Source organism: Juglans regia, chromosome 7 (assembly GCF_001411555.2).
Source record: "Juglans regia cultivar Chandler chromosome 7, Walnut 2.0, whole genome shotgun sequence".
Taxonomy (NCBI): Eukaryota; Viridiplantae; Streptophyta; class Magnoliopsida; order Fagales; family Juglandaceae; genus Juglans; species Juglans regia.
In genome coordinates this window covers 50153648-50172867 of record NC_049907.1, presented here as the reverse complement: position 1 = coordinate 50172867, position 19220 = coordinate 50153648, and the positions used below count along the sequence as shown (strand labels likewise).

The 19220-nt window shown below is 36.2% G+C and overlaps 2 protein-coding genes across 4 annotated transcripts; one reads left to right on the top strand and one right to left on the bottom strand.

The window, feature by feature from the left end:
- Positions 1-3: 3 nt before the first annotated feature.
- Positions 4-3298, bottom strand: LOC109015291 (THO complex subunit 4B-like). The gene is made up of 5 exons (XM_035692628.1): positions 2961-3298; positions 2630-2755; positions 1078-1146; positions 810-994; positions 4-565 (listed from the first exon to the last, which is right to left on the bottom strand). Exons 1-5 carry the CDS (start codon positions 3126-3128, stop codon positions 391-393), a joined length of 723 nt encoding a protein of 240 aa, XP_035548521.1. The 5' UTR covers positions 3129-3298; the 3' UTR covers positions 4-390.
- A 1114-nt stretch (positions 3299-4412) lies between these two features.
- On the top strand, positions 4413-17888 carry LOC108986348. 3 transcript variants are annotated; one of them, XM_035691728.1, is made up of 11 exons: positions 4413-4632; positions 5324-5429; positions 6557-7477; positions 7578-7702; positions 8046-8210; positions 8367-9333; positions 12740-13252; positions 13520-13845; positions 14074-14172; positions 14249-14374; positions 15565-17888. In XM_035691728.1, exons 1-11 carry the CDS (start codon positions 4498-4500, stop codon positions 17335-17337), a joined length of 5256 nt encoding a protein of 1751 aa, XP_035547621.1. In that variant the 5' UTR covers positions 4413-4497; the 3' UTR covers positions 17338-17888. The 3 variants fall into 3 exon arrangements, with proteins under 3 accessions (XP_035547621.1, XP_035547620.1, XP_035547619.1); XM_035691727.1 differs by having other exon boundaries at positions 6557-7501; positions 13520-13839; XM_035691726.1 differs by having other exon boundaries at positions 4414-4632; positions 6557-7501.
- Positions 17889-19220: the final 1332 nt, after the last annotated feature.

The window sequence follows — 19220 nt, the reverse complement described above, 5'->3', positions numbered from 1 at the left end:
CAATGAGAAACAGAAGTGCGCTAAACCCAGCCCACATGTCTGAAATGCCCGCACAATTAATGCCTACAATGCTCATGTAATTGTCAATACTTTGGAAATACATCGCCATAGGTCCACCACAGAAGAAAAATGGTATGTTGATTTCAAAGGAATGGCATGGACAATGCTGCATACAAGCAGCCTGGGCTTTGCATGACAAGAACCAACTGAACAAGTGAGTGGCAGCAAACCGTCAGCAAACCAAAGCCATGCCACCTAATTATATTCCTGGTATCCTACGATTGACATTTCCAACATCTTAGCATGCAGTACTTCAGGAGCAACAGCCAATGTAATTGGAAGATGCATTAGCCAAGAATGTTAAAAAACAGTATCAACTATAAACTGACTTCAGTTTATTTGCAGAGCTTCAAGGCGGTATTTCTCCAAGTCAGCATTGAGATCTTCTACAGTTAACTTCTCAACATGATCTTTCTGTTGTGTGCGACCCCTAGCAGATCCATGTCCAATGGCACCACCACCGCCACGGCGAACCCAATCCCCAAGACTAGCCCGCCCTTGTCCACTGCATAAAAATTATGAAGACCACGTGAGAGAGAGAGATGTTTCACCCAGATACAGCCTGGTAATATATCAAATTCCATCTTTCTTCCTTCCCCCATTCAATTGATATTGGAATTAAGAACTGAAATGCCTTGTTTAATTACTAATTACTATTAGGAGTTCAACGAGCATATGATCATTAATTCACCACCAGATGGAGCTCATGAAGAAGTATATGAAATGAGATAGCACATATAACTCCATACCTTCTGAAGGCGCCAATTGGTTTTCCTAATATGCTACTTGTACTAGAAGGTACAAAAGCAGGAGTAACCAAATTCACTCCTACAAGCTCAATTTTCATTGGCTTCCCATCAAGTTGGACATTGTTGTACCTCTTCAAAGCTGCTACGGCATCTGACTGGTGTAAAAAGACAACTTCTGCTGTTCCCTAAAAAAAAAAGCAATCTTTCAAAATCATTGGAAAAAAAGAAATAACAGAAGAACCTGACCAACTTAATGCTCTAAATATACCTTTGACCTTCCACTCCTATCATAATGGATGGAATATCGTTTCAAGTCACCAACCTCAGAGAAAAGAACCTGCAAAGATGCACTGTCTTTCATTTAGATGCCAATATCATATGATTCATGAAGACGCAAAGATACTCAATAAAACATATAAAAATGTATTAATTCAGTGTAAGAAATAAACTGAATTCCATACCCAACATGCGAGTTAAATGGTAGCCATTAAAATTTAAATGAATCAAGAAGAAAGGAGAAATGACGAATTATCATCGAGCAGTATTGTCATCTTTATACACAAACTGTCAATAGTTCAAAACTAGCCCATAGCAACTATGAAGATGTTTTCACAAGCAGAAATAATGACTGCTAGCACATGAATGCGCACGAACACACATGCACCCTTCAAGACATAAAAGTGGGCTCCAATTACTGAAATCACTGAAGGAATGACAAACAAATTATGAGTTCTTAAAGCCAGCTTGAAACAAACATTTATTTAAACAAGCAACAAGAAAAAATGCTAACATATATTTACACAAGTTCAACCATGTCTCTCCTGCAATGAGTACATTGGCAAGCGTTACTCTTACAGAGAACCCACCTTGACTCCCAAATAACAAAGCTAAACCTTCAAAACTCACTCCAGATGTGAAGCCAGAGTGGTCATCAAACCTCACCACCGATTCCAAGAGACACTTCATCAAACCACGTAGCTATAACCCCAATATGATGCAAATATTCAATCCCTATCTACTTCCTTGGCAATAAAGAATGTCAAAAGATTCTCTAACTTCCGAGAGCTTTGATGAACCACACAGTATTTGTTAGAGGTTGATCGTAAACCTCCATAAGAATCATAGTAAGAGTCAGAGTCAATTTAGTATAGTAGGAGTTAAGAGTCCATTCCGTCCTATTGAGTCCTAGAGTCAAGAATCAATTGTTTATTTATTTTTATTACTTAATCCTAGTTAATTTTGAGTGCTAGTATTGAGTAGTAGTATTTGGGTCCTAGTCTAGTTGGTGTCTAGTTGTTGAAGTAGTAGTAATTTGTGAGATTGAGTTCCAGTAGAAAGTGTGTTCTCATTTAAGTAGAAGTTGAGATGTAAGCATAAATATTACCTAGCTAAATGAATAAAGGCATTGGAGATTTTTTTTTTATATATATAAATGCATTAGAGAATTATTTGCAATCAACGTATTAGTTGAAGATTTGAGATAGCTCTAAATATTTTAACCTATCTTTTTCTTTATTTTTTCCACCACCATAGCTCACTAACTCGATCTTCATTCGGCTCTTTCACCAAAACGCTGCCCCATCATGCGTTCCATAACTCGGGCCTGTACCAGAATTCCCCAAAACATTCCATCTTCTAATTCCAACAAATAACTTTGCCAGGCCTTAAACACGAACAAATAAAAAAAACAGCATATCTGTAACCAAGAACTACACACACGAGAGAAGAAAGGCTAGTCAAAATATTAAAAAAAAAAAACGGATAGGGAATCCTATTGATGAAAAAAACACTTGCGGAACGAAATCAATTGAGATTTCTACCTGAATATCGTCGTTAGAAACGCCGTAATCTAAGTTTGATATATATATTTTGGTGCCCTCCTCCGTGTTAGAGCCCCCACCCAAGACCATTTGTTGCTGAAAAATGGGATCCAACACTTGCATTGGCTGCATTACATTCACAATTTTTTTTCAAATGATCCGACGGTTACTAATAATAACAACAACGTACATAAACCTTTAATCTCGGTTAAGCTTCTTTTTTTCCTTTTCAGCGGGAAATGAAAATGATGCTGCAAAATGTAACTCCGTTTTCCCGGTAAGCAAACATGATAGGTGGAGAGAGGGAGAGAGAGCCGACAGCCTAACTCACCTGTGGAGCGTAGTACGGCGCCGTTCTAGGCACGGTGCGGTTCACGAACCGACGATCTGGGCCGGGACCAGATGCGCGGCCTCGGCCCCTGGAAATACCATTGTAGCCATCTGATCTCCGACTATTCATGATCACATCGTCGAGAGACATGTCCAGCTTCTTGGACATTTTCGGCAGATATTGCGATGATTTGGGTGTAAGGGTTTTGACAGGACGGAAGAAGAAAGAAGAAAGAAGAAGAAGAAGAGCTGGTAGTCACACAACGCACGATAGAACTGAGGAATGGGTTTACCGTTTTTCCTTTCCTTTCCTTTCCTTTCCACGGACCCGAAGTGACTGGTGGTGTTTGGGGGCACGTACGTCTCCTTTAAACCCCAGTAGAAATGGGACGCGTGGACATTGGGCTTTTTGGACATTATGGTGGATTGCTTGAAATTTGGATACGTTGCACTTCAAGTATTCTTTATTCTCTTTATTCACTTTTTGGAGGATTTGGCTACCTGATACGATTCTCATATGTACTGTTAACTGAATTTATTAAACTCTCCAAATTCTTTATTCCATCCATCTTCAATATGAATCATTCAATTGGGAAGAGAAGTTAGAGATAGCTAGATTTTCTCATATGTGCAGGCACCAATAATATTATAAAATACCAATACGATAATGGCGTTGAAGCATGAAAATATACTTATAAGCATTAAAAGAATATTAATTATTTTATAAATATCATGAATTATTTAGTAGATAGTACTTGATATGGAGGATAATATGGTAGATATAATTTTAATAAATGCAAGTTAACTGCATTTATTTTGAGAAAATGAAAACATAACGAAAAAGTTTGCATAACCCCTCACTTTACAGCCTCATTGCATGAATGGAGAGCTCGATCAGATACTAACTACTATAAGGCTAATTGGGATTTGACAATTGATTCTAGGCATAATAGGACTGGTGTGGGTGTTATTGTACGTGATTTCAAGGGGAAAATGTTCAAGCAACCTTGGAAAATCCATGACCATCTTGTTAGAACCAATGTCAGCCAAGGTTCTGGGTTCAATGGAAGTTATGCCTTTTTGCCATGGTTTAAGATTGGATAAAATGCCATTTGAAGGTGGCTCTTTGCGAGTGGTCAATGGCTTAAATAATTCATATATTAATCTTAGTAGATATGGACAGTTAATTGAGGATGCAAAAAACTTAGGTCCTGTTTAAATTTAGAGATTAGTTGATATAATTTTAGATGAGTTGAATAAAATATTATTTTTTAATATTAATATTATTTTAATATTTAAAAAAATTAAATAATTAATTATATTTTCTTTATAAATATCACAAAAAGGATAATTAAGTCATTTAATGAGTAGAGACTTGAGAGTCTAGAGACCGGGGTGCCCCACGATCGCTCTCTTATTTCAATGTTAACCGCCTCTTCGCTCAGCGATTGGTCACGATTTTGGATTATTTTGAGACCGCTTTCATTACAGAAGAAAGAGGTTGAGAGAGAGAGAGAGAGAGAGAGAGAGAGAGAGGGATGGAGGAGATCGATGACGCCGCGGCGTCAAAACCCGCGGACTCGAACCCTAACACAGAGCTCGCTCATAAGCCCTCCTCCAAAGTCAGAGAAGAAGGCGAGCTATCTTCCTCCTCCGACGGCGACGACAACAACGTACTGTTCTACAAACCACTTTCATCGTATACGGACCGTTAGCGAGATTGCTTTCCGTTAAGGGTTTCTTTGAGTTAACAATGTTTACTTTTGGTCAGCTGGATTCTGTTTGGTCGCCGAGGAAACAGAGGATAATTAGAAGAAAACGCGTTTTCACTTTTTCCAAATACGAAATGTTACTTCAGTTTAGTTGATTATTTGCATTAATCTGTAGGCTGGGCTAAATGAATCTTTTATTTTACTATACTTTCGGGTCACAAATGATAATAAATCTGAGATTTAGAAGTTTGAACTCATATTCAATCGTATAGTTTTCCGATATCCAAAGTCTTTGGTATATCTATATTAATGTTTTCTTATATATTCTTCAATGGTTTGTTGTCTATAGTTTTCATATTTTTCTTTGCGTACATATTAATGTTGTCTTTTTTCACCTACTATATTTAATTTTTAGGTTCTTCAATAATATTTGTTTTTATATCCTATATAGCATGCATTATTCGGATTTGAAACTTTGATTATATTTTACTCCAAGCCATTGCAGTGAAAACATTGCGTTATATAAAGCTTTCCCACCCTTTCTCCTCTCCCACCTTCACTTCTTCTTTCTATCTTCTAGAAGTATCGCGCTCGCGCGCGCGCGCGCGTGTGGAATGGAATTTCCAATGGGTTATTTCTGGTTGCCTGACAGGAAAATCCCGCTTGTTCTGCCCTTCGGTCCGCCGGTGCTGCTGCGCCACCTTCAGGGCATATTCCCGTTCCTCCAGTGATCAAAGTTACCCAAGGCATTCAGGCGGGTAAGTGTTACAAGTGAAAACAAGAATAGAGAAATATAATTGTTAGTTTTTTGGGGCAAACTTATATTAGGTTTCTTGGGCTAGGTACCTTAGATTCCACTAGAAAAACACATTAATTGTAGGGTTTCAAGATCTATCATCCTATAGATCAAACTCTGTATATACAGTTTGTGAAGAACCAATTCATTTTGTTGAGCTTAACATTTGATCAATCTTCTAATCTCTTATAAATATTTAGAAAAGCTTTGGACCATTCATAAACAATATTATGGAATTGTTGGATACATGGAGTCCTGTTGGGAAGCCCATATTTGATCTACTCTTTGATGTAAGAGAGCATACTGAATCTTGCTATAATTTATGATCCTGTGTTCGGATACTTAAAAAAAATGATCCTATGTGTCCGGATACTCATGCCCTGTATTGATTAACCTTTGATTTGCACTCCAAACTGCTGGCTGGCTTGCTCTGCAGCTTATTTTTGCCTCTACCACATTCTTTTGAATGCTGAACCATATATCCAGTGTTGTATTTGAAAAAAATTATTAACATGCATACTACTACATTCTTTTTAATGTGAAACTATATATGCATTGTTGTATTTGGAAAAAATTATTAACTAATGCATGTTAATTTAGTTAATCACAGATGAGTTTACAAAAGATATCTATTGGTATCTATCCAGTTGCTATTTAAGGATATATTAGAAGTAGTGCAAATAGTCTTCTATAGAGAAGTCTACTCTCTTGCCATCATACTCCATGGGGTCAGACCTGCTAGATCAGTACCATCGTAAATACATACTATCTCCTTCTAAGCTCGTAATACATGTGATTTTTTATTTTTTGAAAAGTACATCTGATATTCATATGTTGATATGTATCTTTTCTATACCATATGCTGATGGGTCTCAATTTGAGACTATAACTCAACATTTGTTCTGTTTCTAAATTTGTATATTTTATGGTGGTTTCTTAAGGTTTGAAGAGTGGCCTTTTTTGTTTCATCTTATTGATTTATTTATATTTTTGGAATTGACTTTAATTAATAAATATTATGTTTTTAAAAGTATCTTCAATGAGCTTATCCAGGAAGGCATTTTTTTTTTTCTGGTAATAATTCTACAGGCTCCATTGATATCCATTGCCGAACATCTACGCAACCAAAATTTCAAAAGAGCTCTGATAAAAACCGAGTGCCACTTAAATCTGCTACAACTGCTTGGCGTCCCCCTTTGGGGCCCAACAATAATAACCTTGTTATAAGATTTTCAGATGATGACAGTGGCAGTGACTCTGAAGAGTATAGACAGGATAAAGCCTTAGAAACTAAAGGAAACATGACGGTGGTGGAGGGTAACCGAAGACTGTCTGTGCCATCCTCAGCAGAATTGACCAAGTTACGGCAGACTGCAAGAAATGTAAACAAAGTATTGCCCAAAAAAACTTCTTTAAGCCGCCCATTTATGTCTGCGACAACCGCTATCCAGGGAGCCAATTCCAGGGGTGCTGGAAATTCATCAGTTGAACAAGGATCACGATGGAGAAATTTTAATTCCGTAAAAAAGGGTTTAGACCAAGACCGCAGTGGTGACAAGGGTGTGGGTTTGAACAATACTAAACTTCAGGACTTGCGGCAACAGATTGCTCTTCGAGAAAATGAATTGAAGCACAAGTCTGCCCAGCAAAATAAGGAATCTGCTTCAGTTCTGGACAGGGATCACAATGCTATTAATATAAAAAATGACACAGTTCGGAAACACGACACAACTTCTGCCAATTCTATACAGTTGGAATCGAGAGAGCCAGACAAGAAACGCTTAAAAGTTGGTGGATCTATCAATACCCAGCTAAATTCAGGAGACCAGCGAGAGATACCTGCTGCAAAATCTACTCTTGTATCAGAAGGAACAGCATTGGAAAGCATTAGTCTGCAAAACTTGAATAAGGCTGATTGTAGCCAAAGAGAAGTTTCATTGTGTAGAGCAGAGTCAAGTATTGTTAAATTGAAAAGGCAAGATGACAAATGTGTTGCTGTTTCACCTGAAAGTATGCCCAGCATGGCTAATGATGGTAACAATTTACTTTGAAAATTTAACATAGGAGTGCTTTGAGATGCCCCAACTAGTGCCGTGCTTATGATCTGCAGGTGCTGACATCAATACTGGTTGTAATCGGTCTGGCAGGAGTAGTAGGCAGGTGAATTATTGTGCTGTTTTAAACCAGACTACACCTCTAGCAAATATAACTTCCAATGCTTTGCCAAAGAATTTGGTGAGTTAATATTTTAATTAAGCTATAGTTGCTGCTCTTAGTTTATGCTCCATAGCAAGGTTTAAAAATTTGTTTCCTTTAAAAGCAGCTCTTAGTTTATTTGTACTTGGGCTGTGCCTATTCTTGGTAATAAAATTTCTTATTAATTGTAAAAAAAAAAAATATTCATCATTTATGCTGCACTTCTATTGCGTAATTTTCTTCAGTCTGCTTTGATTTTTTTTGCATCACTCCTATTATATATATCATACTGACCTGCTTGGAATCTTATGAACATATTAGAAATCTGGCTCAGAATTCTCTGCATTTTGTATGTATTTTTTAATATTTGTTCACATTACAGAGCAGTTTGGAATTGAGTCAAGAAACTGGGATTGGTGGCCGTCAACCACCTGGTTCCCTCTTATACAAAGCGACAACTCAGAACAATTTGATAAGAGGTAGAGACCATCATGAAGTCATACCTAATGATATGACACTTGAGCCCTCGTTCAACAACGTATGCCAGGTTCGTTTCCAGTCGCCAGGCATGCAGGCCTATATGTGCATCTGCTTCTGATGTTTTTCTCTTTTTAGGTGATAGATATTTTTCTAGTTTGTTTTGTGTTAAATTTAATTGCATTGTTTTTATTTCTATTATTATCTCTCTCTTATTGTATCCTAGGGATCACTGAACAATGCTAGCTTTTGGAATTATTTGGGCAATTCAAATGTCTCTGAGCACAACAACATAACAATACAATCTTTAGTTGAAATGGAGGGATCATTGGATAAGGATCTGGAGGAAGCACAAGAGCACCGACACAGATGTGAAATTGAGGAAAGAAATGCTCTTAAAGCATATCGTAAGGCTCAGAGGGCTTTGGTTGAGGCTAACGCTAGATGTATTGATCTTTATCGCAGAAGGGAACACTATTCAGCCCACTTACGGTCTTATTTTATGGAGAACTCCAGTTTATTTTCGTCCTCGATGCAGCATGAACATGCTGGGGTGGGGTTGGATTATTCAAATAGCATGTCTGAAAATGCGAATCCTATACCCACTGCCGGCCATCATATGCAGCCTGAATTTGATGGTTTTATGCAACCAGGATGTGGTTCAAATACCCATTTTATTAGCAATGCTCCCATCAATGCAGTACATCGACAATTGGGTGGACACAATCTGGGGTCTGAACCTTGCAGTGAACTAGATGCCAGTACATCAGAACCATTGCCTCATAGGTGCAATAATGCTGCTGATGGAGTTCGATCTCCTTCCAATGATGCAAATATTTCAGCAGATGAAGATGAAGAGACTTTTCCATTTGACGTTGAATCTATTCAACCCAGCAATGAATGTCATACAAAAGAAAAAAATTTTGAAAATGGGCAAAATAACTCAAATAATGAGTCAAACAAAAAAATTTTAATTGATAGCTCCCAGGATACTTTGCTTCTTGAAGCAACGCTAAGATCTAAACTATTTGCACAGTTAGGGACAAGAAATTTATCAAAGAATATCAGTTCATGTGATAACACAGAACATGCAGTGGAACAAGCGGCTGAAAACGATGTTGGAAGGGAAAGAACACATACTGGGAACGGTTCATTATCAGGGATAGAGAAACATACAAAACATGATCACGGAGGTACTTTTCTTACAGGAATGTGTGAGGTGGTCTTGTTGTATCTTCACATAACAATTAGGCTTGGTTTGGTTACATAGTTCAAACTACCTCATCTCATCTCATCCCATCTTATATAATCATTACAAATTTTTCAAATTCTCATACAAAATATAGTAAACAATTCAATTTTTTCAAATGTCAAAACAAAAATAATATTAAAAAATAATATTCTAACAATATTTTATTCAACTTTCAATTTTTATCTCATCTGTGTAACCAAACAAGGTGTTACTTATTTGTGCCATGCTGAGAGTAGAGCCTGTTTTATCATGCTGGTTATTAAACAACTGTACTACCTATTAAACATGCTTGGATATAAGATTTGGTGTTTTTTTTTCCTTCTTCTTATCTATAGTTTGAATGGCTTATAATGATGTTACCTGTTGGGGTATAGTCTAGTATCCATGCACAAGTGTGAGATGAGCTGTAGACTTGGACATCCTTGATTTAGCACCCAGCTCCAATCCCACATTGGGAATATGTGTAACATTACGTTGGGTGGGTAGGTTATAAAGGTAATCATGGGTGCTAAGTTCCACATTAGTGACTTGGTGAAATTGGACTTTGTAAGTGATTCTTGAGAAGTTTCAAATAAACTAGTCTTTTTGGTGTTATGGTGTAGATTAGGGCTGAGCACCGACCTATTTGGAGTCGGAGGGCCCAGACTCCGACTCCGACTCCGACTTTGTCGGAGGTCGAATCCGACCTCCGACTCCGACTCCGCGATGTATATTATCCGATCCGACTCCGACTCCGACTTGTCGGAGCGGAGTCGGATTTTTTTATTTTATTTTTTTGTCTTTTTTAATTTCATATTTGACCCATTTTTAAAAAAAAAAAAAAAAATTTGTGAGCTTTCAAATTTCAACTTTATCAATATTACAATCTAAACTAAATAGAAGACCATGCAATATCAATCTAATGTTATCATTATAATTTATATTATATATATATATATATGAAGATTCATAAAAAAATATATGATAGATATTATTATATATGAATATTAAAAAAAAGACACCGACACTGTATACGAAATATTATTAATACACTAATATACTTTATATATATATATAATATATATATAAATATATGTAATACACTAATAGTATTAGTATATTAGTATTAGTATTAATATTAGTTATACTAGTAGTGATATTAGTTATACTAATAGTTATATTAGTATTAGACTATTAGTTATTATTAATACTATATATTATACTAATAGTGATATTAATACTATATAATATATATAGTTATAGTTAAAGTCATTTAGTATAACTATATTAGTATAAGTTATAGTGATTTAGTATAATTATGATACTACAAGTTATAACTATAGTCTATATTAGTATTAGAATTAGTTGTAGTGATTAGAATAACTATATATTAGTATTTGCTATAATGATTTTAATTTAGTATAACTATATAATAGTATTAGTATATTAGTATTATACTGACTATATTACTGATTGTATTAGTATACTTAATTTCTAATACTAGTATATCACTATAGTTAATAACTTAATAGTATCATATAGTAATATAGTATTAGTAATTGATACTATTACTACAGTAATTTATATAGTCATTTATATATAGGCTTAAAGTGGTTTACTAATTTATATATAGTAATTAATACTATTAGACTATTAGTAATTTATATGAATAATACTTTAGTTATTATACATTAGTATTATATGTTATTATAAATTTATAGATTAGTGTTTATACATTAGTATTACAATATTACATGTCGATGTTATTATTCATCTTAGTGTTTATAGTATATTATATATACATTAGTTATTAGTATTATATGCTATTATATTTATACATTAGTAATTTAGTGTTACATGGTAGTAATATTGTAAATTTGTAATAGTATGATATTTACATATAGTCATATACTAAACTATTATTAGTCAATTTAGTCTATATATTATAGTATAAATATATTATTTAACTAGTATATTATTGAATTTAACTAACTATATAAGATATAGTTGTATAAAATTTAAATAATTAATATATAGAAAAACACATATTTTATAAAATATGTATAAAATCGGAGGCGGAGGCGGAGTCGGAGGGAGACGTCGGAGGCGGAGGCGGAGGCGGAGGATCGGAGTCGGATCGGAGCGGAGTCGGAGTCGGATCATCAATGGATCCGACTCCGACTCCGACTGTCATGAAGAAAAAACCTCCGACTCCGACTCCGACAAGTCGGAGCCGGAGCGGAGTCGGAGCGGAGTCGGATTCGGAGTCGGATTGTCGGATTTTTGCTCAGCCCTAGTGTAGATGTGGTTAGCACTTTTCCTGGGTCGTTACGAGGTTCAATTTCGGATAGAATTTTTATTGGATTGATTGACACAATTTTGATGGGTGGGGTTGTATATATGGGATTTACTCCCCAAGGGTGGGGCTGATGCTTTGGTGAGGCTTTATGTCAGAAAAAAACATAATGATGTTATGAACTTTTGTTGGTTGGAGAATAAAAAACCATGTACACTATTGTCATGGGCAATTCCTATAGATTTCAACAGACTCGGCTTTCATTATTTTCTTGTATCTATTTCTAGTTTTTGACTAGGTGTCTTCTCTTGTATTTGTAGTGTGTACTTGGACTATGCCTATTTAAAAAAAAAAAAAAAAAAAAGACAAAAGCCATGTGCATGGTAGGCTTGTGGTTTGGTCTTCATTGTCTTTCAATTCTATTATGTAATTTACTGGTCCTTAGCATATATTTTATTTGACAAAACCTTTCTTTTTCTGACAAACATCTACCAGAAATATCATGTATTACAGTGTAAATTTAGACTCGTTATTTTTTGTAGTTAGTGTCAGCTATGCCATGAAAAAAGCTTGTAATTGTGATGCAAGATTTGGCTGTGGCTAAATCTATTTGGAAATGCTAGTAGGATTTAGTTTTTTCGAAACTGATATTTAATCTCATGTGCTTTCTTAGTTGTACTGAAATTTGTAAGCAGCATCAATCCGATTAGGAGTAATGCTATACACCGCACTCTTATCCTATTTTGATCATACTTAGTAGTATGTGGCACATTCATCACCATTAGATGATAAAGAAGCATGTAATAAATGATCATTTAATGGTGATAAATGTGCCACATCTTACTTAATGGGATGAAAGTGGGATGGTAGTATGGTGTATAGAATTTTCCATCCAATCAAATCCAACTATCTAGTATAAATTGTTGATCAAACTTGTAATCAAAACTCTATATTATGTCTATTGTCTTTAGTTATGAGGATCCATTTGATATTAATCCGCATAGAGTAAAGTGATTTATTCCACTCGAACTTATATTATTTTTTTTCTTTATCTTGTTTTACCCTAATCTAGGCACTGATAGGCAAGAAAGAAGTATCATTGAGCCTTCTCTTGATGTTCGGAACCAGCATCAAATTGAAAATGCTTCAAACTCTCACTCCACTACTGATTCCCAGGACTGCAGATTATCTGTTAGGCAAGGTCACCACTTGCTGAATTCTGTGTCATCTTCACCTCCTTCAATTTTGAGGAGTGCATTTTGTCATCTGAAGGTTATGTCTCCAATTGGTTTAGTAGAATTGCAGACCAGAGATCAGCAAAGTCAGGATAATGATATTTACAATGAAGAGAGTGCTCATGTTAACTCTGACAAGATTCAGAGGAACACTGCTATAGCAAATGCAATTAAAGATTTAAGTGGAAGAGAATTTGGTTCTTATACCTGCAACCACACAGTTAATCCATTTTGGCCCCTTTGCATGTATGAGCTTCGAGGAAAATGCAACAATGATGAATGTCCTTGGCAACATGTTAAGGACTACTCTAATGGAAATATGGATCAGCATGATGATCCTGATTGTGCAGGTATGTAAATTTCTGTGGTGATTTTTGAGACCTGCATTATATTGCTTACTTCCTGAAATAGTAGTTTTGCAGATACTCAAATTGGATAAATATAACTTCTGCAGGTTCTTGTAATACGGACAATCTTCATGATTTGATTGTATCTCTCACTAGTGCTTAGTTGTAATTAGGCATGTTCGTTGTATACTACCGGTGTACTTGGGCTATGCCTTTACTATCACTAAAAATTTACTTTTACTTATATTAAAAAAAAAAAAACTTCTGCAGGTTCTCAACCTGGATTAATCTTACATCAACGAGCATGTAGTGGTGCAACAAAAGGTCCCAAGTTTTTTGATGTTACAGTCTCTCCAACTTATCTAGTTGGATTAGATATGCTTAGAGCTGATCCGCTTTCATATCAGTCTGTTCTAGCACGAGTGACCAGTCAATGGTGGGAAAAGTGTTTCAGCATCTCCTTAGCAATATCAAATATGCATCGAAAACCTTTCCCTGCGGATGGTCCATTCTTGCATGGCAGTGATGGTCGTATAGAGATTGATGGCAATTGGAACAGGCAGTCATCATATTTCCGGAGTAGAAACAGCGTATTGGTTTGTTCATTGTTCATTTATTATTATCTTGATTTTCCTGTTCATATTAAAATAGGTTATTCTCTTGATTTAGATGCCTAGCCTGCATACCGCTGCTATCTTTTTAGTGGTCACAACTTCCAGTGGTCTCCAATTTGTTTTTTATTCATGAGCAACTGTTTTATAGCATTGTTTGGTCCCTTTTTGTCTCATCCATGCTAACTTTTTTCTTACATGATGTATGCTTAGAATCAACTTGAACAAGCTTTGGCCAATAATGATCAATCCATTGAGATGGCGCTTATTATTCTCAATCAGGAGGTTAATAATATAGAGGGTGTGAAAAAGGTAATTTTTCTTTTGTGCATTTGGAATATCATCCTGCATTGCCAATATTTTCATCTCATATTTTTGAGCTTTGTAGGCTCTCGATGTGCTGTCACGAGCTCTTGAGACTGATCCAACTTCTGTAACACTCTGGATTTTTTATCTACTTATTTACTATAGCAATACGAAATCAGTTGGGAAGGATGACATGTTCTCTTATGCGGTATGTTATTTATATGCTTCCTATTATAAATGGAGTATGCTATGAAGAATGAGGAGTTTCTGCAAGTGTGGAGACAGGCTTATAGGTGTTGCTATTAGCATTGGTAACTCTAAGAAGGCACTAAAGATTTCTATCTATATGGTTTTGATTTATTAATCCTAATGATATGCATTACCTATAAAAAAAAGTCCTATTGATATGTATTGATGGTAGCTGTCTACACACCTGATGGGACTTCCTGATTCTCCATAGCGTTGCTTCATACTGAAATTTATCATGTTTGACTTGTATGGATTTGTTGACTCTTGTAATCTATATCTTATATCTGGATTCACAATTGTATTGATTTGTTGTTTCATCTCCCTAGTAATAAGCGCTGGATAAGAGTTTTTTTTAGTATGTGATGCTGGCTTATGCATGATTGTTACCATCCAGTGTGTGAGATCAAGTAGGGTGAAATATACTCATGGTGCTCAAATGCATGCCGCCCACATACTCTATAAATCTACTCTATAAATCTGGCTCCAACCAACATACTCTATGGTGGTTTTTTTAGTCTCTTTTTCTTTCCTTGATTGGGTTGGGGGCAAGGAAGGGATGGTTAGTGTTGGTTATTTTCTGGAGAGCATCTCTTTCTGTTTTACAGCAATAAACGTTCTTTGGTTGACTTGAAAAGTGGTTATACTTGAGCTTCAAATACATAGTTTGTGTTTCCAGATGTCTATGGTAGTTAATGAAAGCTTCCGCCTTTGTGTTGTACTTATCTTTTCAACTGGGCGAAATTAAGTCTCTCTCAATGGGCAAGGCTGGAACTCTACTTATTCGAGGGATAAATTAGTAAAAAGGAAATGGGATCGTTGAGCTCTTGAATCTCGTTTCTTTTATTGTTTGTGTTGGAGCTTTAAGGTCATGCATTCCCTGCTCTTAAAAATGTAGGAACAGAGAGCTCGTGAAAGTTAGATTACAAGAAGTAAAAATAATATGGTTTTGTTTGAAATTAATGCAGAATGTTTCTTTGTATAGGAAAACCTTCTTGACATCATTTTTCTAATTGTCTTTGTTCTTTCATAGCATATTCCACCTTTTTTTCCTGCATTTCCTGTCTGTTTCTAGTTTAAGCACTTTTATGCTTCTCTTCAGCGAACTGACATTGAATTGCCATATGGAAACACTTTTCTCTTGCTATTCAGGTCAAACACAATGAAGGATCTTATGAGCTCTGGCTTATGTACATCAACAGTCGTACACAATTTGATGGCCGGTTGGTTGCATATGATGCAGCCATCAAAGTGCTTTGTCGTCATGCATCTGCTTCTGACAGGGACAGAATGCGTGATAGTGCATGCATCTTAGACCTGTTTTTGCAGATGATGGATTGTTTGCGCATGTCTGGGAATGTTGAGAAGGCCATCCAGAGAAGCTATGGGCTCTTCCCTGCTATGAAAATCTCTAATGAGCCCTTTTCTCTTTCACACTCAGACATTCTTGCATGCTTAAAAATTTCTGACAAATGTGTATTATGGGTTTGTTGTGTGTACTTAGTTATTTACAGGAAACTGCCTGATGCTGTGGTACACAGGTTTGAATGTGAGAAAGAACTTGAAATAGAATGGCCTTTTGTTGATCTGATAGATGATGAGAAACGGAGGGCTGTTGAGCTTGTGGAAGCAGCAGCGAGTTCTGTTGATTCGTATCTCTATTCTGAATCCCATAAAAGTGAAAGTAATCTGAGGTCAGCACAGCTTTTTGCTGTCAACCTTATTAGGTGCCTGATGGCACTTGATTGCTTAGAAAGCATGAGAAATTTGTTGGACAAATATATTAAGTTGTACCCATCTTGCTTCGAACTCGTTTTAATATCGGCACGGACACTGAATCGTGATTTTGGAGATTTGAGCTTTTTAGGGTTTGAGGATGCTCTTAGAAACTGGCCAAAAGAAGCCCCTGGAATTCACTGTATCTGGAATCAATACGTTGAATATGCCCTCCAGAATGCAAGTTTGGATTTTGCGAAGGAACTTATTATCCGTTGGTTTCACTCAATCTGGGAAGTTCAATGTCATCAAAGCAGATTATCAGAGGCTGTGGATGGTGGTAACTCTTGTCGCTCACAAGGATTGGCTTCATATGCAAGTCCAGAAACATCGAATTCCAATCCTAATGGGATAGATCTAATGTTTGGTTATCTCAATCTTTCTCTTAAAAAATTATTGCTAAATAACCACATCGAAGCCCAGTTAGCCATTGACTCGGCAATGAAGGCTGCTACTCCAGAATGGTTTAAGCATTGCTTGAGAGAGCATGCCATGTTTTTGCTCATTGCCAAATTATCATTAAAGGAGGATTCTCCTACCGTTGGAATCAAGAACATATTGGAGAGTTATCTGGATGATGCCCGACTTTTCCTCATCTCTGTGCCATTATCAAGAAAATTCATTGATGATGTCAAGAAACCAAGAGTTCAGCAGCTAGTTAATAACATATTAAATCCTGTTTCATTTGATTTCTCTCTGGTTAACTTGCTGCTTGAAGTTTGGTATGGCCCATCTCTTTTACCCAAGTTTGGTGAGTTGAAGAATTTGGTGGATTTTGTCGAAGGCATCTTGGAGATATTACCATCCAACTACCCGTTAGCCATGTCTGCCTGCAAGTTGTTAAGCAGAAACTACAACTTTACCAATGTTGCTTCTGCTGGGATTTTGTTTTGGGCAAGCTCGACATTGGTCGGTGCAATCTTTCATGCTATTCCAATACCACCAGAGTATGTATGGGTAGAAGCTGCCGATATTTTGGGCAATATTGCAGGTAATGAGGCCATGTCTGAAAGGTTTTATGAGAAAGCTTTTTCAGTATATCCGTTCTCTGTCAATTTGTGGAAATTCTATTATAACCTATCTAAGAGCAGAGGAAATGCTAGCACTGTGGTGGAAGCAGCAAAAGAAAAGGGCTTTCTATTTGATTAAAATCTGCTTTAGATATAGTAGAATAGTTAGGATGTCAGGCCAGTAAGACAGCATTTGTTCATGGAAGCTTGGGGTCAGTTTTGTTTCTTAGCGAGGAGAGAGGCCTGCCTGGAGTCTAGCTGATACCATTTTAGTTTAGGTTGAACATCTTTGTAAGTTGGTGGGTTCCAGTAACGCTATCAGAATGTTGTAAGATGTTAACGACTCACGAAGACACCGGAAATAAGCACAGGATAGAAAACAACAGAGGTTTTTAGTTTTCACTTAGCTGGCAAAGCAAGGTTTTGGTGGTGAAGATAGTCGGATACGGTGTAGAAGAGGCGTCAAGGTTGGGATTTAGAGAGAAAGATTAGTGGTTTTTCGCTTTCTTCTTTTGTATTCTCTTTTCTTTCCTATTTCTAGGGTGGTTCTTGTTGTCTTCCATTTTGTTCCCTTTGTTATGGGGGATGATACTGTCTTACCGTGTTGATAAATTGTAATTACCCATGTTCTTGTACTTGTACTTAATAGTCTATAGATCAAATGAAGGTGAAAGCATTTTTCGGTAGTTATGGATAGTGTTACTGGAAATGCTTATTTTCTTTCTTTTATTTATTGATTTTATGGATTATTATTATTATTCAAGAATCGATTTGACGATAATGTGTTAAGATTGGCCGAGTTGCTGGATTGCAGGGACACCTTGATATTCGTAACTCGCCTGCCATAATGCAGTTTCCTTCTCCATTTCTATGTGGGGGTTAAATTGCATTAAAGCTTTTTCAGTAGCTTGAACCCAAATCCCCCATTCCTTTTTTCCTTTGCTCGACTATTGAGCTCACAGGTCAAATATGAACTTTATGGAGTCTGGTTAAGATAATTAACTTTATTTCCTTCGGAATTTAAATAAAGTGATTTAATAACCTTTTGATCGAATGACATCTCTACCTCATATAAATAAAAAAGGAAAATGTTAGTTTGCCCCTTAAAAATGCCCTCGCTTTGCCCCCTAGTGCAATTTTTTACTTTTTTATTTTGAAAAATGCTAGTTTACTCCCCAAAATGCCCCCCTTTGAAAGTGGTTTTTGTTTTTTTTTTGTAAGTGTTTTTTTTTATTAAAAAAAAAAAGCAAAAACAAAAAATTTGCACTAGGGGCAAAGTGGGGGCAGAATAGGATTGTCCATAGATAAATACACAGAAAAATTGTCGAAATCAAAGTTCAAATCCTTGTAAAACAAGTTTTCCAAGAAAATGTAAGCAATCATGGCATTTATGCTTCTCAGTTGAATTACACAGATTGGGCTTCTGCTAGGTAGGCCTGCACTCCGACCAAACCGTGCTTGATTTGGGCCCGATCCGACTCGACCTGACATTCATGCTAATATAGAAAAATTCGACTCGACTCTAGTCGGGTCAACCTGTTTGATATCGACCAATCTTCAGAAATGTCTTTTGAAACCCCTCTAAACCCACACACATGGTTTCTTCTTTAATTGCTGTAAATTCTCTCCAAGCCTCTAAATCGTTCTCTGCGCAGCCTACTTTGAACTACTAGAGTTTCAAAAGCAAGGGCGAGAAGGAACTTAGACATGGCATCACCATAAGGGCCAAGGTAAGATTTGATTATAGTCTTATTGTCGTATGATATTTGTTGGATCCTACTATTTGCTCGATCTAAAAACTTAAAAATGGGCATTTTTTAATTTTCCTAATCTCGTACTGGAGTTTGCTCTTTGGTTTCAGAGTGGAAGAAGAAGCGAATGAGGAGGTTGAAGAGGAAGTGCGGAAAGATGAGGCAGAGATCCAAATAGTTCTTTGCCAATAAATTGACGTTGTTTTGTGTCAAATCGGTTTTTTATTAGAGATTCATAGTGTTTTCCATTTCTACATTTGGATTTAATATT